We start from the raw sequence: 23,125 nt of genomic DNA, 5'->3' as shown, positions 1-23,125 counted from the left end.
ACTAGGATTTTATTTATAACCGTCTGCTCATAGTTTCAGAGCAGATGGAGTTTGTCTCAGCTCTCATTGGCTGAGAGGCCTTTGGGTTTTACCCTGCAGAGCGAAGCTGCTCTAAAGCTGATCAGAGATCAGCAGGCATGAAATCGTGATCCACTGACCAATCAGATCTCCAGAAAATATCCCTCAGACCTTAGTGCTCAGAGAGAAAGAGAGAGGGAGGGTAGAAACATAGATCCTTAGGATCAACTTGATCCCTTATTCGTCCAAAGCAGTTTCTTTGTTGTGTGGAACAGCTCACCCTCATATGAAGTTTGCATGTTTGATTTGTTCTTTGGTTTCTCTCAGACAGTTTAACACAGCTGAAATAAAACGGACTGTTTCCACTGGTTTCCCAGTATAACCAACCAGTCGCACTGCTTAGTGTGCACTTCAATACTTACATTTATACAGCGCCAAATCACAACAACAGTTGTCTCAAGGCGTTTTTTATTGTAAGGCAAAGACCCTACGATAGTACAAAGACAACCGCCTTGATCGAGCGCTTTGGCGACAGTGGGAAGGAAAAACTCCTTTTAAACAGGAAGAAACCTCCAGCAATAGAAAAGAGGAAAGCAAAATAATTTGCTGACTCCAGCAAAAGTCAGCAAATAGTCATAAAGTAGGGGAGGATTGTGACACCAGGGCTGCAGTTTCAATGGAAGCTTCGATCCTCGTTTGACACATCTGGTTTCAAAACACCAAAATGGCGACGGCAAAAACGCTCGTCACGTGACATCCATCTTTTACACTGTGTATGGATGTGTTGGGCTTCCTTTGGAGGCTGATGGAGACAAAACACAGAGCAAAAACACACTGAATGCTGGGTCACGTTGGCATGGTATCAGCGTCAAAGGTCAGTGTTGGTCAGTGTTGCGTTCACAGGTGGAGGAAATGATCGGATTCTGTCGGTTTAAAGTTGCAAACTCTGCACCGTGGAGCCACTTTAAAACTTTTGGTGAATTTGACCCCCAGAAACCCAAAACCGGGGTTGCATCACCACCGTGACGTCCTCCAGTGTTCTGCAGTGGGTTATGAAACTGTGTGCAGAGATAGTGGGCCTCTGTTTGTACCGAAGAAAAGGCCAATAAAGTAAGAAGAGGAGGAGTGAAGAGGGGAGAGAGATTGATACAGTAATGCTTGCTCTCTCAGTGTGGACTGATGGACCAGATCCCCGCTAAACATTTTGTTTGGATCGGAGCCCAGTCCTGCACACTGCTTTCAATTATCTCTCTCCCCTCTCTCTCTCCTGCTCGCTCGCTCGCTCTCTCACTCAGGAGTGTTTAGGGAAAAACCGAACTGGGAGAGGGGAGGGGGGAAACGTGTTTTCTTCTTCCTTCCTTCCCTCCTTTTTTCCTGCGACGCTCGTTCGCACTCCACCACAGAGCAAGAAAGAGAGAAAGCGGGGCAGAGCCAGAGCGCCGAGGTTTGGGAGATTTTTGGCGATGCATCACACTCGCAAACTTTGACTCCAAACACTCGACATGCGGCGACTCTGCTGTTTCCTGTCACTGTCCTGCTCCTTCATCTTCTTCTTCACCTCCCTTCTGCCAGCCGATGGACAGACAGCAGGAGGAGGAGTGAGAGGAGGGGGAGGAGTAGAGACGATCCAGGTGATGTTCACGCCGACCATCTGCAAGGTGCGCTGTAGCCAAGACCGATGTGTCAACTACTGCGAGAGAGGCAACGTGACGACACTGTACAGCGGCGGCGAAGGAGGAGGAAGGAGAGACGGCTCTCACGGACCAGGCTTCAGAGTCTGTGAGTTGAAGCTTTAACTTTAAAGACCTGCATGTGAATAAATAACTCTGTCACAGAGAGGGACAGTGTCAGGTTCACTGCCATGTTTGCGTGCAGTAAATAATGCACACGTGCAGGTTTGTGCAGCTTGTCTTAAATCTGCTTCAAATTTAAATTCCTGCTGGAAGTTGGTGTAAAGCTTCCAGTATGAAGTGATGTGAAGCGATCAGCAGGATGTGAGCAAACTTTTATGTCCACGACATCCGTGTATTGTGTTGAAGAGATATCAGCTGAAGTCGAGTTAGGGCCAGCTGGTCTTGATGTAATCCCAGTTCAGACCACGAGATGGTGCTGTGCGACCACGCAACCTTTATTTATGAAAATAATTGAGACGCAGAATTTCCCGTTCATGTCCCTGAAAACGTCGTGAAAACGCATTTGAGTCATTAATATGTTCTTATTTAAAATGGGCAGCGTCCAAATGTCCTGCAGAATCCTCTGTAGCTAAAAAACAAGCACTCACCGAACAAACACGAACCAGCAGTTTTACTGCGGGTTGTTTTTGACCTGCTTCACGTGACATGTGAATCACCAAAGGCTACATTAGCTTTGAACCATAAACCTCACAACAGCCATGTTATTGGTCACATATTAGTATTAACAAAGGCCCTGACAGCACAAACACGTCCAAAGGTCCAGTTCAGGGACTCCAGTTAGCTGAGGTGCAGCCGAGCAGACCGCTAACAGCCTCAGCCACATGTCAGTCAAAGAGCCCCCAATAATACAAATTTTAAGCCTTAATACAGTTTAAACAGGTGAGCTATAAAAACATTTTTTTGTGTACAGTTGTGATGAAGGCAAAATTATCTACACACCTAACAGATTGTGCATCAGGCTGTAAACATGTTTAGTTTTGCTGTAAAGTTTTGAATGGGAGTCTACGGGAACTCACTCACTGCTGACACCAGCCTCTTGTGGATGTTAAAGGAACTGCAGCTTTTATTAATGGGTCTGCTTAATTCTTCTGTCCCAGCCGAGTCCTCCACTGCTGGCAGTATCATCCGTTTTTGTGTTTTGTTGCCCATAAATAGCGAGGAGTGTTTTATTATCTTAATGCTGCTGGGGTTTCTTCTTCTTCTTCTTCTTTGTTTGAGGAATCTGGACATTCTTTATAAATTACTGTAAGTGTTGTCAGATGATCTCTGCCTAGATTTACTTTGCTAAAGTCGGATATTGGACTCTTGGACTTGAATCTGAGGTAACATGAGAGGCTCAAACCTGAGATTTACACCAAAATTTATAGCGAATGAGCTCAAGAAAATTCCAGCCCGTCAGAGATAATAACTCCTGCGCTGAACATTTGATCTTCACGCTCTCAATGAGGCTTCACGTGTGAAGCTGCTCCAGCTGAGTCATGTGACCTGCAGCTCTTTGATGGTTGGCAGAGTTGGGAGGCTGAAGCCCAGCCAGTGAATAGTTGTATAGTCTGATCTGATCCCTGGTCAGTGAGTGTTAATCGTTCCTGCTGGCAGCGAGTCGGAGCTGTCAAACAGCTCAGGGCTCTCGCCGAAAGCACAGAGCGTCCAGCGCTGTTTAATTTAAACTTAATTAGTGGGTTGAAACACAAGCCAGCAGTTTATCTAATCACCAATCACTCGTTACATTATTTCCAACTGTAATTGTATCGCAATTACCATGATTCATATTTAATCTGCTTGGATCAGAAAAGCCCCACAAAAAAGGCTTCGAACTGGAAGTCAAACTCACACTGAGATAAGCTGAGTGCTTATCTTAATTCATCCCAAATTTCACAGCAGAACGATTTGAAAAGGGTCAAAACTAATCAAAAATTAAACATTTCAATATTCTTTTCCATAGTCAGACCGTTAAAACCTCTCAGGAGTGGAAGCTACATGTTACCAGATAATCTGCGAATTTAAATTGAGCACTTTTTAAAACCTTCCCCAGCAGGGGGCAGCATTTTACCAACAAGCTTAAGGCCTCATCTGAGCCGGTATTACACCAAGAGAAAATGCAGTATTTACAGTATTAATTTAACTGTTTGGCAGTTAGTTTTGAAGCTTTGATTGAGCTAATCCCATAAATTGATTGTTTTCAGTCTTAACAAATGGCTCATTGGCTCCCTCTTCAGGCTGCTGATGCAAAAGCATTATCAGCTTTCATTTTATCAGTGTAAACATTATTAGAAGTTCAGCACCATCATTTATTGACTTCACTGTCTCCAGCAGTGCAAAGTTACCCCGATGTTTCCTGTTTTGTGTTTTTCGGTGAAACTGAGCATGGTGCTGGTGATGGCTGCTCTCCATTTGAATACCAAACGGTAATTAAGTTCATACTTGGATGTTTTCTAGTTTGAGATTAGCCTGTTTATGCAATGAGCTCTTTGGGCAGATGCTCTGCTATTAAGGCAAAGGTCGTGAACGCTGGACTGGTGTCTGTGTAAGAGAAGCGCAATCTGCTGATTATCAGATCCCAAGAGTCAGGTGCCCTTTGTATGAGATACTCAAGATTCCTGCAGAGCGCGACTGACTCAAAATTAGAAAATGACAATGCTTTGATTGTAGTCATCCATATTTTCTGAACTACTAGAAAAAGAGACCAGGAGTCTGCAGTAAATTGTATCAGTTCGCTCACGTAATAAGCTGTTGCTACATGGCTAACATCACCAGTTTTCATCTCACCAGTCTAGAAAAGGTGTTTAAAGTTCAGCATTATTGTTTATTCCTGTATTCTCTCCACGCTGTCTTGAGGGGTGGAAAGTGTTTGCTCTTGATTTTATTTATTTATTTATTTTTTTAACCAAGCATGGTTTCTTTCCAGGTGTTTCCCTGGCAACTTTCAGCACCATACCTAAATTTCTTAGAAAGAGCTGCTGCCTCAAACACTAAACTCAGGAAGTGGCAGTCTGTTTGCACTAAAGGTTAACAGTGATAGCTGTCTGTGACTATTTGTAGGTCAGTAAACCATAAATCCTCCTCTGCAGAGCAGGAGGTGGTGGGGGGTGTACACCTGCAGATGTGTAGTTGTTCCTACCTCTGTTTTATGCTTTAAAGGCCTTTAAAGGCCTTGGTTTAGAAAAGGGTTTTCCACAAGGGTCTTTTTATTTTACCCTCATTGATGGTTTGAAGAGTTTGCGCCATCGTATTTTCATGTTGATGAATACCGATGGCTGTTTGCTGGTTTTCTGGATATTTGTGCAACAAGTGCTACATCTGGAGAGAAGGAAAGGAATCAGAGGGGCAGAGGGAGAAGAGTGACCACTGACATATGGCTTTCATTGATCATAAAAATAGCCCCATCGCACGTCCCTGTGTTTCAGAGGACATCATAGTAACTTAGTTTGTTGGAGAGCCAACCTGATGGTGACTTTCAGCCAATTTTTAATCAAGCAATATAACTCTTATGTCACGGGGGGGGGCTTTGCTTTTTGTCGTCATAAGGATGTCAAGTCCTCAGTATGCGGACTACAGCTCTTTGTCCTCACAACATCAGTAACACACACACACACACACACACACACAGCCCCGTTCAGCTATCTTAGTGAGGGCCTTCATTGACATAATGGTTTCCCAGCCCCTTACCCTAACCCTAAACCTAACCATGACCTAATTGTAACCCTGACACTAAAACCACATTTTCAAACTTGTGAGGACCGGTGAGTGTGTCCTCACAAGTCACTGTTGGTTCTCACAAGTATAGTAGAATGCAGATTTCGGTGCTCACAAAGATAGCTAGACAGGAACATGCACACACACACACACACACACACACACACACACACACACACACACACACACACACACACACACACACACACATGTGCCCAGGATATTTTGCTGGTGATGTGTGAATGTTTAAACAGGCAGTGAGGTAAGACTGGACAGCAACACACACAAACACAAGGGAGGAGGTGGTGACATCATAGGGTCAGAGGTTAATCCCCCTGTCCAAACAGCTGTTCCCCCCATCAGCCTCTCTCGCTTTACATACAGACTAACAATCAAAACAGAGAAGCACACGAATGTAAAGGAAATCATGGGAGATGTTATCTGTCAAAACATACAAACCAAAGCAATAGAAATTCTACTAAATAAACTAAATATTAACATTTCAGAGCAACTTCTCAGAGCTGCTAGCATGGATGTCATTCCATTTGGACAGGATTAACATTACAGAGCGAGGTGGGGGATAATGTATTCCTTGTGGGGTTCGGGTAATTTAAGTCTATTACAGGAACTGGACTGTAACTGGGTAACCAAAACAGAAAGCAACAAAAGCCTCCATAAAGAGGAGAAAATCTTCCTGAGACTCTTAACATTTTGAAGTTTTTCGTCCATATCCCAATAACCCGATGACGGCTGTCTGCACATCCACGGGTGGGGGCTGGCAGATTCCTCAGCTACTTTTAATCACACTTCTTCAAGTAAATCCACCAGGCTAGCAGGAGCTGACTAAATTAGCTGCTGAACTGTCAGGGAGAGTTTGTGCATGTGCGGTTTGCTGCGTCTCACAGTCGTATCTGTTGTTCAGTGATAAATTCGGATTGCGGGTCAGGAAAAAACAAGCTGAGTGTGAGCTGTGGGAGTTGCTGGAGGTGACGGTCACGGTCACTGCGGTGTGGCAGGACACCACACATGCTATTGTTGTTTTCTTCCTTCTTTTTTCACATTTATATCATAAGTGCAACATTTTTAGAAAGCTCCTGGTTTTGAAGTCCTATCTGAGGGCAGATGTACCGAGTTTCCATAACTGAAAAACACGGAGATGTGCGCTTTGCATTAGACGTAAAGGTTCTGTGGGTAACCTCCTTAAAACCTGTAAAGACACCAGTGACCGTGAATGTTACACTCACACAGGGGTGCTAAATAGTGTATGTAGGCAACGGCACAACCACAGTTACTGCAACCACGTGTGGTGAACTTGTGATCTTGTTGCCTTTCAAATTGGTGCTTTGACCAGGTCTGCATCAGCGTTGCTGCTTTACCAGGTGTAACAATAAAGTTTAACATCCAGGCATCCATGAAAACAGAATTCATGAAGTTTAACAGAGTTAGAAGTTAGCAGGAAGTTAGCTCGCTAGCTTCCACCTAAACATGATATAGCATGTTCTGACTGAGAGATTTCTGAAAGAATTCAAACGTACAGCTCTGCTATCACTTCCAACATAAAGAAGAGAGAAAACTAAACAGCAGTGACGTTTGTAGGGTTACTGAAGTTGGGCTAGCTGCTATATAATGATGTGCTATGTGATCGCTAGCTACACAGCTATGTTAGCATAGCATAAACTCACTGAAGCTGGAGGATGAACGCTAACTTTTTTCCACTCGATAAAAGTTAACGTGAGGGTTCCCGATGGTTAGGGACAAATGTAATCGCATGGCAGGATGCTGTAAACGGACCAAACTTCAGCCAGGAGAACAACTGAGATAATCCATCCACAATACGAGGTTAGTCATTCATATACTGCTGCATGGGCTGGGCTGTAGCTACATCGTAAGGTTTAAAAACTGAGCTTTAAAATGAACAGAGAGGCCGACAGTGATCACTGACTGTTTTTAGGGGCTTGTTCAGATTCAATAGAACAAGATACAAAGCATTAAAACATGTGAAAAACACAACAGCCATAATAAACGCAGAGTAGTTTGGACCCGGAAGCAGGATTCATACATCATCACTGAAAGACCGGATAATGACACGCTGATCGACACGCTGATAAAAAGGGACTAAGATGGAGTCAGTCTGTCTGTCTCAGTCAGTCCAGGTTGGTCAATTCAACTACTTCCAAATGGTTGCTGAGTGAATTCTTATATTTGTACATATATTTATCCTTAAAATTCCCACATTCCTGCTCTTATATTTTTTTGTTTCTTATGTTTCTTGTGTTTTGCACACCTCTGTTGTTTGTAAAGCTTGCACTGTGATGTGACAGTAAAAGTGATTTGATTTGAAAATATTCCATGCAATGACTGGGCACACACCAACTTTCACTAGTCTTCAGGAGGTGACTGTCTCATGTTTATCTTAGTGTGACTGAGTCATTAGTGAGCTGCAGTGCTGTGTGTGAGCTAAACTAAATCAGTGTTAGTCTTTGCTCTTTTGTGGCTTTGGGTTGGAGTGTGTTTGATGATGTTTTGTGACGTTCAGATTTTCAGATTAAACCTGACCAGACTTTCAGATCATTCGTTAAAGATATAAAATGTGAGCCCGAAGCTGTGAATACTTGGCACCCTACATTTTTTAAACTTCCTCACAGACACAGGATAAAGTACAGCTACAGCTCAAAGCCTCCAGGTGCTGCCTCTCGGCAGGCTTCCAGACATTGGCCAATGGGGACGGGCAAAATCAAAGTTCATCTCATAGATTTTTCATGTTTGTCTCTGTTTATTCTCTCCATCAGTTTTTCAGTGTTTACAGTATTTCATCAGTGTAATCCCCCACACTCGCTCTGTCTTTTCTCAGCTTTGCCCCAGGAATGTCGTCCAAACTCTCCAAGTGTGTTTGTGTTGATGTGGTCCATCTGTGGTTTGATGTCCAGCATGATAACTGTGTTTACAGCAACACACGCAGCAGTGCTGTGTGCGTGCGTGTGTGTGTGCGTGACAGAGTAACATCAACAAACAGGACTACACGCACACTGTGAGGGCGTGGACACGGGCGCACACGGAGCGTCAGCAGTGGAAGTCGTTCATCTTTTTACTGAAGTTCAAACACGAGTTTGATCCGATTCAAGAGTTCCTCTGCAAGCCTATGGAAAAACAGCCCCAGCCCCAAGCTCTCTAAACATTTTCCTGATGGGTTTATGAGCTCAGTCATCGCAGGTTATATGCAATAAAACAGAAAGTCCATTTTTTAAATTTTGCTCATTTCAAGTGCCAGAAAAGAGGTCAGAGCTTCCCCTCACTCGTCAAAACACTGTAAATGGTGAAAACGCTTAACTTCAGAACAGGACGTCACAGTAACAACATTCATCTTTTATATCGTCTATGTTTTAGCGCTAGACTCCCCCGGGGGCTGAAAAGGTACTGCCTGTGGATTATAAAAGGTTATGTTGAAGAAGTCTTAATTTCCAATACTGCAAATGAGTTGAAAATAACCATTCAGTGGTTACAGTTAAAAAGAAAGAAACTGAACATATGAAACATCTACCGATGTCTGTTTTTAAACCTGAACTCATCAAACAGAGATGACAGTGTCGGGTGCCTGAATTACAGCTGTAAGTGCAGAATCACCCTCAGCAATCACTTTGTCAGATCACAGGGCGATGGCATTTGTGTTTTTGTGGGGAGGGAATAGGACTAGCTTTGGTGTTTAGACTCAAACTGGCAGGTTGAAGACCAGAAAGGTCATGGCTGCAGTGCTAAGGCCTTTGTGTATCAGTTAATTAGCAGCAGCTGAACTCTGGGTAAGTGTACACCAGCGTCCTGAGGCTGAGCTCATACAGCATGCAGGAAGTGGGTGGAGCCTGCTATCCCATTGTAGCAGTTAGCTTTGTTCAGACCCACATATCACCAATCATTTCTTAAAATGCTTCTTCTGTTGTTCCCAGATTGGTCCAGATGGTACCCCCAGGAGACAGAGCAGCAGGCTCATTAAACTCACACGATCAGATTTCTTCTGGAAACTTCTTCTGTCTCCTGGTTACTTCAGTAATCAAAGACTGATGTAGAAAATGACGAATTATTTCATATTATTGGTCAGATGATGTCATTAAAGATGCTCCAAAAAGCTCCAACAGCACAAACATAGTCCAGAGGTCCAGCTCAGGTGAAGCCAGAAGGAAGAAAAAGCTAGCAGCTACAGCCACCTGTGTCACCATCCACCTGTTGGGCAAAGAGGCCACGCCCTCAATTATTCAACTTTAAGCTTTAATACAATTAATACGAGCATCCTCCCAGCGTAGAGGTGTTATTTTAACATGGCAGTCTATGGGGACTGACTCACTGCTGCCTCTGCTGTTCATTAAAGGAACTGAAGCTTTTGGTACTTTATTTTTTATTTCAATCCTTAGCCTGTGTGTGAGCTCTTCCTAATTTGACAGATTTTACTGCTGTTGTTCTGTAAACAGCTTACAGGAATCATGAACCTGTGATGGTATTTATTTACTGAATAGATAAGTAAGCAGGTTTGTTTGCCTCCCGCAGTCCTCTGTCCTCTGCTCTGTAAGAACGGCGGAGTCTGTCTGCAGAAGGACCGTTGCCTGTGCCCGCCAAACTTCACCGGGAAGTTCTGCCAGATCCCCGTCACACCCACAGACTCCTCTGCAGCCTTCTCCACCAATGAGATCGTCAAGCCGGTTCTCCTCTCTGCCATGGCATCCAATCAGGAGCTGGTTCGGTCTGAGTTCCTGCTGCCGCTAGGACGGGACGCAGAGGCGATGACTGCTGGAGGTAAGCGACCTGTGACCTTTAACCCCAACTGTGTCGATGGGTGGCTATGACGTTTTTGTGTAACTCTTTGGAGTTTAGAAATATAGAATTTTTTAAAATATTTCTTGATATCTCAATATTTTACAGATTTTTATTTATTTCGGTTGTAGTTTGCTCAGTTTTGTTCTGACATTATTATGTTTATATGTAATAATATCTTTATTTGTTTGTCATTGGTCATTTAGTTGATACATTTTTGGCAGCTTCGGGCTTCCATTGGTAATTTGTTGCTATTGTGAATGGTGCCTCACTGCAGTTATCCTTTAATGTTCACACTCACGTGCAGCCCCCAGCGGGCCCATGGTGAAGGTCAGAGTTCAGCACCCCCCTGAGGCCAACGTGAAGGTCCACCAGGTGAAGGTAAGAACATTAACAGCTCCTCTGATTGGACGATTAAACTGTCAGTCATCATGTGATGATAAACGTTTTGTTCAAGCTGTTGATAAAACAAAGAACAGCTGTTTTGTTTTTTGTATTTTTACATTCTTATAGTTTTGTAAATATCTTTGTTTATTACTGGCCACAGGCATTTAAATAATATTCTCTCACAGTCATCGAGGTTTTACAAGCTTTTTATTTTGTAGATATTTCATAAACATTAATATTCAGTTTTGGCATTTATGTCATCTGTTTTTACATATTTTTATATTTCCACATATTCTTTTGTTTTGTTCTTAGATTTATTATTTTACATGTTATTAATAATCAATAAATTTTACAATTGGAATTTTTAAATCTTTTAATGATCTTTTATTACATTTTTAATAATTAATAAGAATTATATTACATCTATATATAATTTATTTTTTTTATCATTTAAATCTTTGATTTTATTTGAAACAATTGTTTTCTTAAATATAGAATTCTTTAGTTATTTAAAAAAAAATTCTTGGAAGTTCTTTAAAAACATCTAAATCCATCAACCTTCTTCCGTTTATCCGGGGCCATGTCGTTTGGCAAGCAGCCTAAGTACCTCCTCCAGCTACTCCGGGGGAACACCGAAGCCTTCTCAGGCCAGCCAAGAGATATAATCTCTCCGTGTCCTGGGTCTGCCCTGGAGGGGTGGGACATGCCTGGACACCTCGCCCAGGAGGCGCCCAGGAGGCATTCTTGTCAGATGCCTGAACCACCTCAACTGGCTCCTTTCGATGTGGAGCAGCAGCAGCTCTACTCTGAGCCCCTCCGGGATGGCAGAACCTCTCACCCTATCTCTAAGGGAGAGGCCAGCCATTTCCGCCGCTTGTATCTGTGATCCCGTTCTTTCGGTCACTACCCACAGCTCGTGACCAGCCAGAGCACCAATCCGTCTGTTGATCTCCCGCTCACTTCTCGCATCATTCGAACAAGACATCGAGATACTTAAACAGGGCGATTGTGGCTCAAGAGTTGGCAGTTCATCTTGTAATCGGAAGGTTGCCGGTTCGAGCCCAAGCTCGGACAGTTTCCGTCGTTGTGTCCTTGGGCAAGACACTTCACCTGCCGCCTAGTGGTGTTGGCCAGAGGGGCCGATGGTGCGATATGGCAGCCTCGCTTCTGTCAGTCTGCCCCAGGGCAGCTGTGGCTACAACTGTAGCTGCCTCCACCAGTGTGTGAATGTGAGAGTGAATGAATAGTGGCATTGTAAAGCGCTTTGAGGGTTTCGAAAAGCGCTAAATGCAATTCACTATTATTATTATTAAACTGCTTCACTTGGGGCAGGAACTCGTCCCTGACCCGGAGTGGGCACTCCACCCTTTTGAGGACCATGGCCTCAGATTTGGAGGTGCTGATTTTCATTCCCGCTGCTTAACACTCTGTTGGGAACTGCTCCAGTGCGAGCTGGAGGCCATCAGCTGTGACAAAGGGCAGCCCTGGCGGAGTCCATCACCCACCAGGAATAAGTCAGACTTATTGCCGGCTATGCAGACCAAGCTTTTGCAAAGGTTGTATAACGATCAAATGGCCCATAGCAATGGGCTAGACACCCCATACTCCCGAAGCAACTCCCACAGGAATCCCACACAGTCGAACGCCTTCTTCAAATCCACAAAGAACATATAGACTGGTGGGCAAATTCCTGTGCAGTATCCTTGGGAGCTCCACGACCAGGACGAAACCACATTGTTCCTCCTGTATCCAAGGTTCGACTGACAGACGCACATCTAAACAGTCGTCTTAATTTCTTGCAGGAGTTTTAAAATTTAACCACAGATCAAGTTTAATGTAATTTATTCATTTATTTTTAACCCTTTCATTGAATGTGCCTGTAGTCTTTTGCATTCACTTGCTCGTAGGTAAGTTGAATCTTCTTGTTCCAGGTGTCTGGATTCACTCCCACCCTGCGGACGCTCTCTTCCTCCTCCTCCTCCTCAGGGTCAGCAGGTGCTCCGGCTCCTGCTGGCAGCAGAGTCCTGGCCCAGACTGTGAGAGGGGACAGCGTCTACACCCAGCAGTCCGGCTTTAAGTACTGCTTCAGAGAGGTTCAAGACGGACAGGTGAGTGGCAAAATATGAACACAAAATACCACCTGACATTTACCAGCAGGTTTTCAAAGGAGAACTTAGTTTTTACCCATTAACATGGATTTTGTTCAATGTTCCATGTTTGGAGATTTCTACGACTGTCAGGTGGATAATTACTGTGTTCTGTCACATCAAACAAAAAAAACAACCTTTTCGGCACTTTTTACCCCACATAGGCTGTTTTTTTTCTGTCACTGCTGGATTGCAAAGTCAGCATGACCTTGAACCCATGTTAGGGATAAGTGCTGTCTATGACATCATAGGGATCCAAGAGTAGAACAAACAGTCTGAAACTGAGTGTTTAAAGCAATCTGAAAGCTGAGCTTTTGGCACACAGGGATTACTTGTACATATACACCTCATCATTTGGCGAGTTATCACTGTGTTAGGAGACATATGACAGGAAGTAAGGAAATACTGAATAGATCAACTTTAATGTGATTACAAAAAGCAGAAAATGCGAACACATGGTCCTACATCCTTTAAAATGACAAAGAAGTCCTTAAATTATCCCATTGCTACACGATGCATATTGTTGTGTCTTGTTTTGATGAAAGTCCAGCCTGATAGATGTTAGCATGGCTGCGGTCCATCAGATTTATCCTGGACTGTGTTTGTTTTTAGTGCAGCTCTCCTCTTCCTGGCCTTCGGAGCAAGGAAATGTGCTGCAGAGGGATCGGAAAGGCCTGGGGCATCGATGACTGTGTCATCTGTCCTGAGATCACAGGTATACAAAAGTACACACAATACTCGTATAACACAACATAACACACTGTGTGGTCCACTCAGGCTTCCATAACCTACCTTGAGTGACCTCACTGTGGTCAGTCAGAAAACTTTGAAGACTTTTATATGTCTGACATTTTATTATTGCTTTAGACATTAAATTAGGCCCCAAAACCTTCTGGTAATTAAACTGAGACACACGGGAAAAGTTCCCATAGCTAACTTTATCCCTGTACAGTAAACCCAGACGTGCACTGTTGAAGGTTTGACTAACTCTTCCTTTACACTCCCTGGTCCAAGCAAGAATATTATAGTATGACATCTGTTTCATGCTGGTGGTCATTGCAGTGTTTTATATCAAAAGAAAATGACCCATCAATATTAAAACAATGCACTGTTATTCCTCCTCGCCTTTTTCTGTAAAAGGTAGAAAGGTGGCAGAGTGAGGGGCCAGCAGTGGAGTTTGAAACCAACATTCATGTGAAAAGCTGACGGCCACATGCTATGTAAAGTCACGTGTTGCTGCAGCATTACACCGGTTTGATTTAGCGGTTTAGGGTCAGCAAGCAAAGGTGTCATAAAAGAGGTCTTTCGAAAGCTCTCCTTTTTTCTGCAAGAGAAGAAGTCCTCACTATTCACTAATGTCCTCACTTAGGCTTGAATTTATAGAGGTCCTCACAAAGATACCTAGACTAGCACAGTTATACTAACACTTTTTCTGTGAGTGAGGGTCTGCTACTTCATGACTTTAATATTTGGGAAATATTTCACCAGTAGCTGCTTATGTAACTATTGGACTTCATCACACACACACACTCACATTTGTTCATCTGTCTTTGTGGGGACCGTAGTTAATACATGCCTTCTGAGGTTCCGTAACTCAAACATCATGATTTCAACACTGAACTCGAATCAGGTCCAAACCATTTAACAGGCCTCCCAAGGTCTGCCTCAAAGTGAGAACCCAGCAGTGTGTCCTCACAAGCATAGATGCATACACACACACACAGTAAGTAATCGGGCTTCCTTGTTCTTTTAGAGCTGACTAACAGTAAAGGAATGCAACTGTGGGACTGTAGGCTTTACAAACACACACACACACTCAGGAAATCATGTTAGCTCAACTGCTGGCATCCAGCTTCACACCAGCCTGTAAAGAATGACGGCATACACCTTTAAAGAACAGAAAAGAGGGCCTGGATGCGCGCGCACACACACACAACTGGTACGATTTTTGATGTTTGTCATGGTTCATTAAAAGTGACCAGAAGATCTTTAAAAAGCTGTTTATAGCACAGGTGTCGAATTCCAGGCCTCGAGGGCCGGTGTCCTGCAGGTTTTAGATGTGTCCTTGATCCAACACGGTTTATTTAAATAGCCTCCTCAACAAGTCTTGAAGTTCTCCAGATTCCTGGTAATGAACTGACCCAGGGTGAGATCTAAAACCTGCAGGACATCGGCCCTCGAGTTCGGCACCCCTGGTTTATAGCTTTGGCTTTGTGATGGCGCCCCCTGGTGTTTCTGTTTGACCTAATTTGACTTTAATGTAACAAACTCTGGGGAGTTCATCTTACAACCTCCATCCATCCATTTGCTTCCGCTTATCCTTTTCAGGGTCGCGGGGGGCGCTGGAGCCTATCCCAGCTGTCATAGGGCGAGAGGCGGGGTACACCTTGGACAGGTCGCCAGTCTGTCGCAGGGCCAACACACACAGGGACAGACAACCATTCGTGCTCACATTCACTCGCACATTCACACCTAGTGGCAATTTGGATTATCCAATTAACCTATCCCCACAAGCTTCATGTCTTTGGACGGTGGGAGGAAGCCAGAGTACCCGGAGGGAACCCACGCAAACACGGGGAGAACATGCAAACTCCACACAGAAAGACCCCGGCCTGATGGTGGAATTGAACTCAGGACCTTCTTGCTGTGAGGCAACAGTGCTAACCACCGTACCACCGTGCTGCCTAATCTTACATTAGGCAGCACGGTGGTACATCTTACAACCTTTTTCTTATAAATAATTTAATTTGTAATATATTTCTTAGAAACAGTGCAGAACTGTGTTTTGTGTTCTCTCCTAGCAAACATTAAATATAAGTATGTGATCAGATAATTATTCCACAAGAATTGGTGATTGATCAGCGTGTATTTGGTTATTGATCATTGTTAGGTCAGAGCGATGCCAGCTGTCCAGTTGGGTTTGAGCGAGCCAATGGAACGCAGTGCGTCGGTGAGTTTGGCGGTTGTAATCGTACAGGCGGTGGAAATATTCTGTTCTTTAAACAACAGAGAAACTAAACGATCAATCGGAGAAGGTTCTTTCTTTTCATTTCCTAAATGTGAACTTCTGTTGTTAAATGAAAAACAGATCAGTACGCAGGTCCATCCACTCACAGCAGAAGAAGCAATGCTGGTAAAATTAACGTTTTCACGGGATTGGCTGACAGCTTAACGTAGTGCCTGAATAATTGTTATGAAAATATTACATAAAGGAATAATTAGCAGATATGCCTTCCTGTTTTCAAAACTTGTACAAAAAATACTCAGAGCAGCCCTGGTCAGTTACAATACTATGCCGATGACACGGCATAATCTTATCATAGGACAAGATCGGATCAATATGTGGTCATTTGCAGATATGTGTCATCAAACTACAAATAAATCCAGGAATAACAACACTACAGTGGCTGCTTTTAACGAATTAATATGTAAAATAATCCTTATTTAATCTATTTTATACTGAGCTTTGTTCATCTTTGCAAAGGGAACTAAAACTTCTTCCACCAACATTTTATCAGAAAGTTTTAGTAGAAAGAAACCAAAACTGCAGTGTTTAATCTGAGCTGTAACAATTAAAGGTTTAACTGCCTAATTTAACCTTAGACTGTAGTTCTACAGGCTGATATTAGCATTAATGGCTTCAGTGTGATGATTCAGCCATGGACAGTTACTCTGCCATGGTCACAGATGTCATTAATCTCTTTAGCTCGACACACAGATTTCTTGGAGAAAAAATCATAACTAACTGTCGTAACTGCTTTTAAAGTCAGAAGTTTATAAAAGGTGCCCTGTTTTCCTCTGATTTTCTTCTTATTGGTTTCCTTCATATTCCAGTCTGTTTAGACATTAGCGATAAAAAACATATTTACTGCGTGAACAAAAGTGACATCGATCAGAATTAACATAAAGATAATACCAACGAACTGTCAGCTACCAAATGTAAGATCTTCAGCTTTCCTTCTGAACTGCTTCCAAGATAAAGAAATCTTCATCTGACTCTTTGTTTAAAGTCTCCATGTTTCCTATGCAATGGATTTCTTTATTTACGACCAGAGGACTGATCCATCTTTAAAAAGTTTATCAGTTTTCTGATGAGCCCACTCGGGATCCGGGCGTTAGTAAATAAACGGTGTCTTAGAGGACGTTTGACGTCGGATCGCTTTGACAGCTGAGAAAAGCCTGAAGTGTTTGTGTGTGTGTGTAGACGTGAATGAGTGCCTGCAGCCGGGGCTGTGTGAGAACGGCATCTGTGTGAACACCAGGGGGAGCTATAGCTGCGTGTGCAGGCTGGGGTTCATCCTCGACGCCTCACATGGAATCTGCATCTGTAAGTAACGCACATTTACATGCACGCTGCCGCCGCCGCCGGCTTGGGAATGAAATGAGGAATGATGCCGACTCCTGTCAGGACTTCCTGAATCCATCTGAGCTCTCCAAGTTTCTCCTGGACTTTGGTTGGCTCGTCTCTCTCAAAGTTTAGCTGTGCAGCACATCAAAGTACAGAAAAGCTGAAGCTGCTGCACAGCTGGAAATAACTCTAATTTCTACTATAGCTGTAACACAGTGGGCAGTGAGGATTTGGCTCCCTGCGCCACCTCAGCAACTGCACTGCAGACTTTCAGCTTTAACTTTAGGTTCTGTTCAAAAGCATCACAGCCATTTTTGTGTTAAGGTGTAAAAGGCTGGACTGGCGAATGTAATGATGTCACTTAAGATTTTCACTTTGATACCACAGGAGTCTACTCACAAACCCGGTCTAGGACGCACAGACAACCTGCAAACTGAAATTGATAAAATAATATAACACAGGACAAATTATTACTACAGTGTCTGTGTAGTTTATTAGACAAGCTACACAGTGTTGGCTGATTTCAACTTCAAACAGCCACTCAGGTATTAAAGTTACACTGGGCTAATACAGCATTTCTGTAAGTTTAAAGATGTTCTAAACACAATTTTTCTTACAAAGAATTGTTGATTTACTCTGAGCTTTTCTGAAAATCTGTAGATGAGATTCGTCGGACTGCGGCTCAGACCTTCAGCAGGAATAATGAGAGGACTTCTGTGTTTTTAAAGGTCAACTTTAAATCTTTGTTCTGCTCGTTGTTCTTTGGGGAACATGAGGGAGAGGTTCAGTGCTCAGATGGTTTGTATGAAGCCTGACCGGTGCTCTGCTTATTCCGACCGGCATTCAGTGAATCAGAGGAGGAGGAGCTTCAGGATGCTGGTCTACCCGGTAACTGATGACAGCGCTCTAATCAAAGCTTTACTTTTTTTTAACAGTGTGTCTGTGTTTGGTCTCTTTCCTTTCCTGGAAATATTTTTTATATCCAAATTATTGTTTTGTCAAATTGAAGGTTTTTTGTTTGACATCCACACGGACTTGGACAAGCAGCAAAGTGGCTGTGCTTTTTCTATTGTTCTACTTCCTGTTTGTGTTTTAACCTGCGCTTACTGGGCTGAGTTATCACCTCGGAGCAGCTCCCTCCCCACAGTCTGTTTCCTGTAAAAGAAATAAAGCAGAATAAAAATGAAGCCAACACTGAAGCAAATGAAGCTGCAGTTCCTCTGACGTCCAGCAGAGGCAGCAGTGAGTCAGTCAGACTCACATGTTGAAGCTTTAGAGCAGAAATAAACACGTTTACAGCCTGATACACTGATAAACTGTTTGGTTTTTACAGATAATTTTCTCCTTCATAACAAGAATGTTTGCACAACTCACCTGTTTGGATAATGTTGAGGCTTACAGTGTGCATTATTAGGGGCGTGGCCTATTTGACTGGCAGGTGGATGGTGGCACAGGTGTCAGTAGCTGTCTGCTAGCTTCACCTGAACTGGACTTCTGGACCGTGTTTGTGCTGTTGGAGCCTTTTGGAGCATTTTAAATGACATCATGACATCATGTGACTTGCTGCGAGGTTACTGTAGTAACAACCTGTCCACGAATCAGAGCTCCAGTTTCAATGAGTGAAATTCTTGGATTTTACTTGGATGTTGCTGAACACTAACTAGCAGGCATGGATGAAGCTTCCTAACCTAACTGTCTTGGTTAGGAAGGAACGCTTCGTGCTCATCTACTCGTTTTGAGGAGTTGCCCCCTGCTGGTCAGTAGAGAGAATGCAGCTTTGGAGCACTTCAGTGTCGGTTTCATTTTTCAGACCCAGAATTTGCGCCCATCTTTATATCAGAGCGGTGCCAACACTCGTGTCCTCTTTGATAGAAGCCATGAGCCAGATGTTTGCATGGGAGGTTACTGAGGTTGAAATCGTTGTGAAGCTGTGTCTGCAGGTGGTTAAACTTCCATCTGAATTTAGATCTGTTGACACGGCCTGCTGATGTTCTGTGTCGTCGGAAAGCTTCCTGTTCCTGCATCACCTGCCACGTCTGTGTTGAATCCCTTCCTGTGTCATTTAAACTGAGCGGGTCAGGGTACAGCATGTACTTGTTCTGCATGCAGCGCTCTGCTTCAGGTCCCGGCCGAGCTTCGGGTGGATCATCTGTGTAACGAGTCGCCCTCCTTCCTGTGTGTCCTCCTCAGCCCAGAGTGTCATTTCTGAGGAGAAGGGTCAGTGTTACCGGGTCCTGGGTTCAGGTCTGGGTCCGTCCTCCTGCTCCCTGCCTATTCTCAAAAGCATCACCAAGCAGATCTGCTGCTGCAGCCGGGTCGGCAAAGCCTGGGGACCCGACTGCCAGAGGTGTCCGTACTTCGGTTCAGGTAGGTTCAGGAGGACGACGTCACGACTGAGCTTATTTGGTTTCAGGTGAATTTTCAGGTGTGTCCTCTCTCTTCCCTCCATCTCCTCCTTCAGTGGCCTTTAAGGAGATCTGTCCCGCTGGTCCTGGTTACCAATACTCGCCTTCAACTCTTAAATTCAACCAGAGAGTCAGCGAACCGGAAGGGGGCGGCAGAGCTGTGCTGGTAAACGGCAGCAACAAGGACAACCAGGGTACCTGCTGAGCACACAGCATCCTGCACACCGGCTGCTCATGCTTCTGTCATGGGAGTGTTGGGTCTGCTCCACCTTAATGATCAATAATAACAATAATAATAATAATAAATTATGACAGCATTAAAAACTTTAAAGTTGACACAAGTTATCGTCTACGAACGGTTCACAGCCTGCCTGACAACCAGTTTTCCTATTAATGACGTTAATAAATGAAACAGCAGCTGCTGACAGACTGAGCTCCTCTTAAACTGAGCCTAAACTCGTATTTAATGTTGTCACCGTTACACTGCAGCATTTACAGCTACATTCTGACTCTGTTTCAGATGAACTCTTGTTTTTGGTTGTTTCTAAGTCTTGTTTGAAGACTATTTGTTTTTTTAGGATTAAAAAAATCCCTGGTTGATTAAGATTACACCTGCAGATCGATTTAAACAAAGATGGATGTGTTAGTCAGTGTGATGAGCCTGAGTCCCCCCCTGCAGGTCCTGTTTCAGGGTCCGGGTCTCTACTGAAACCCCCTCCCTCTGGTGGAGCGAGTACCTCCGGTGCCACAGGAGCTGGGACCAGACCCAGTCCTCCCCAACCTAAGCCCCAGCCAGGCACAGGCTTTCCCGCCTCCTCCTCCTCGTCCTCCTCCAGGCCTGTGCAGCCTGGCAGTGCTGGTACCTCGGCCACCCAGGGCAGAACCCGGCCTTCGCAGAGCCGACCTGATTCAACACAACTGAGACCTCAGCCTCCGTCCGCCGGGAGCCAAGGTAGCAAAACAGCGACGTTTTATTTGTCGGAATCATCGATAAACACCAGCAACAGTTTTACTTCAACTTTACAGACAGTGAGACGGTTTCAGGACATCTGAGGTCAGATTTAGAGCAGAATCCTCGTTTGGCACTAAAGAGCTGTTGGGTTATGTTAAAGAAGCCTTTTCACACACGTTTGCACAAACATGAACACAACATGATTTACAACAACCTGCAGCATATAAAAGCATCGAACACTGTGAGTTGGCTCTGCCTCTGTTTTTTATTATTGCACTTTTAGATTTTCTTCAAATTTGATCTTCACTTTCACAGTTTTGCTGACGACACCCAGCTGCATCTCTCCTGCAGACCTGATTCCTCCCTCCCACCTTCTTCCCTGACAGAGTGCCTCACTAAATTAAAATCCTGGTTCAGCTCTAATTTTCTTAAGCTTAATGAGGATAAAACTGAAATCCTCCTTATTGGCACTAAATCCAACCTGCTGAAGGCGAACCATTTCTCACTCACCATCGATAACTCCACAGTTTTCCCTTCACATCAGGTTAAGAGCCTTGGTGTCACCTAGACAGTTCACTTTTCTATAAATCTCACCCGTTCTGCCTATTTCCATCTACGCAACATTAACAGATTACGTCCTTCTCTTTCCACCCAGTCTACGTCCATTCTTGTCCACAATCTTGTTACCTCCCGCATTGACTACTGTGATTTTCTCTTGCATGGTCTCCCCCCAAAATTGGGGGAATTTCACTGGCTCCCAGTGAAATTTCAGACAAACTTCTGCTCACCTTCAAGGCCCTTTATAACCTCGCTCCTCCTTACCTCTCTGACCTGTTAAGCACGATCTCTTCTGCCCGCTCACTTCGATCTTCTTCTTCTATCCAGCTTGCTGTGCCTTCTTCCCACCTCACCACCATGGGAAGCAGAGCTTTCAGCTGCTCTGCTCCCAGGCTGTGGAGCTCTCTGCCCCCAGATATAAGAAACACTGGTTCTCCCTCAGTTTAAATCTCAACTCAAAACCCATCTGTTCAAATCTGCATATTCACTGTGAACCTACTTTGTTCATTTTATCTTGTGCTTTTGTTTTATTGTTCTTCATTGTGTCGTTGTTCTATTATGTGTTTTATTCTAAATGGTACATTGGTAAGTGTCCTTGGGTGTCTTAGGTGCTTTTTAAATAAAATTTACTATTATTATTATTATTATTATTATTATATTTGATATTAATTGCCTTTGCTTTTTGAATCGAGGCTGAGTGATTCGTTAAAATCTTAGCAGAGCTTTTTCTATAAAAACTGCATCTACTAAGCACGAAGTCTTTGGCAGCGTTTATGAAAAACTTTACCTGCTGTACCTTGGTTTGATGAAGATGACTGTGTCAGTCTGAGAGGAAGGAGCTGCTGAAGACAAACTGACCTGTCGTTGTTGTTTTTGCTCTCAGCAGCTGATCGTTTCTCTTCAGTGTATCGGGCCGATCCGCCGCCATCCAGAGGGGACTCCCTACCCGCTCCGGCCCAGCCGCAGAGCCCCGAGCGTGGGTCGAGACCCAGGGAAGACCTCCCTCTGGAAGCCAGACCGGCTGTGAGCCCGACGCCCCCCAGAGTTCAGAGTGAGTACTGGACGGAGAGGACGGCGTGTTGGAAGGACGTTCTTCATCTGTTCCGTCCTTTGAAAAGAAAAAAGTTCACTCAGATCAAAGCAGAATCCGTTTGATAAAACTGTCTTTGTGCAGAATGAAAGATCAAAGGTGTGTTTATGTGAATGATCTGATGTGTGAGAGCACTGACCCGAGGTCAGCTGCAGACGCTCGGCGGGTGACGAACCTTAACCGCCATGTTTCTGTGTGCGTGCAGCAGTACAAGGCGTGTGTGAGAGCAGGCCGGGTGTGTGTGGCCGTGGCCGCTGTGTGGATCAGCCAGGTGGGAAACACACCTGTGTGTGTGATCGGGGCTTCCAGCTCAGCTCGCAGCACACACACTGCCAGGGTGAGATATGAACACGTGAATCCTTCAGCCCTGCTTGAAAATGTCAGCTGACTGAGAGTTTGTAACAATACGATCTGTAGCAGTAACAGTTACTACATATCAAAACAAATAAAGATGAACTTATTGAAAGTCATCATATTGTATCACATCATGTTTATTATAGAAAAATATTTCTGCATTATTTAACAGATATTTTACAATAACAGTAATTTTTATTTTACAAATAAACAAATGCAACATAATTTGAATAGATTTTGTTTATTTTACATTCAATATTTTCCTTATTGTCTTTTCCGTGGATAGTTTCCAAACATGTTTTGTGTATATGTACACACAGAAACTGAATGTTGTATTTGTTCAGTTGTTTTTTAATGTTTTTATAATGATAATAATGTGTGTGTGTGTGTGTGTGTGTGTAGATGTGAACGAGTGTTTGCAGTCTCCAGCTGTGTGTTCAGTAGGAGAGTGTGTGAACAGCATTGGAAGCTACAGATGTGTGTGTCCATCTGGATACAGAAGCAACAGCCAGCAGACCAGTTGCCAAGGTGACGGCCACTTCCTGTCTTTTTTAAAGCGTTTTCATGTTTGTTTTCCTGCCCGGTGACAGCCGTGAGACGCTTCAGCACGTCTGCACAGTCTGGACCTTTAAGATCGCAACATAAGCACGAGCTATGTAACCACATCACGGAAAATATGACT

At 43.9% G+C, this 23,125-nt stretch overlaps 1 protein-coding gene across 9 annotated transcripts in view; it reads left to right on the top strand.

The window, feature by feature from the left end:
* The window catches only part of ltbp4 (latent transforming growth factor beta binding protein 4), a 59,808-nt gene that overhangs the window by 23,946 nt on the left and 12,737 nt on the right, over positions 1-23,125 (top strand). For 4 of the 9 annotated variants that reach the window (XM_026192604.1, XM_026192600.1, XM_026192603.1 and 1 more), the window contains 13 exons: positions 1,591-1,797; positions 9,939-10,184; positions 10,510-10,583; positions 12,521-12,697; positions 13,349-13,451; positions 15,627-15,686; positions 16,941-17,063; positions 19,275-19,451; positions 19,546-19,683; positions 20,169-20,441; positions 21,883-22,050; positions 22,295-22,426; positions 22,846-22,971. In XM_026192604.1, the coding sequence (XP_026048389.1) occupies positions 1,591-1,797; positions 9,939-10,184; positions 10,510-10,583; positions 12,521-12,697; positions 13,349-13,451; positions 15,627-15,686; positions 16,941-17,063; positions 19,275-19,451; positions 19,546-19,683; positions 20,169-20,441; positions 21,883-22,050; positions 22,295-22,426; positions 22,846-22,971 (2,004 nt within the window). The remainder of the gene's footprint in view (positions 1-1,590; positions 1,798-9,938; positions 10,185-10,509; positions 10,584-12,520; positions 12,698-13,348; positions 13,452-15,626; positions 15,687-16,940; positions 17,064-19,274; positions 19,452-19,545; positions 19,684-20,168; positions 20,442-21,882; positions 22,051-22,294; positions 22,427-22,845; positions 22,972-23,125) is intronic. The other 5 variants (XM_026192601.1, XM_026192602.1, XM_026192607.1 and 2 more) reach the window with 5 other exon arrangements.

The sequence above is a fragment of the Astatotilapia calliptera genome, chromosome 14 (assembly GCF_900246225.1).
Source record: "Astatotilapia calliptera chromosome 14, fAstCal1.2, whole genome shotgun sequence".
Lineage (NCBI taxonomy): Eukaryota > Metazoa > Chordata > Actinopteri > Cichliformes > Cichlidae > Astatotilapia > Astatotilapia calliptera.
The sequence above is the reverse complement of the archived record's forward strand: the minus strand, read 5'-3'. Positions and strand labels throughout refer to the sequence as shown.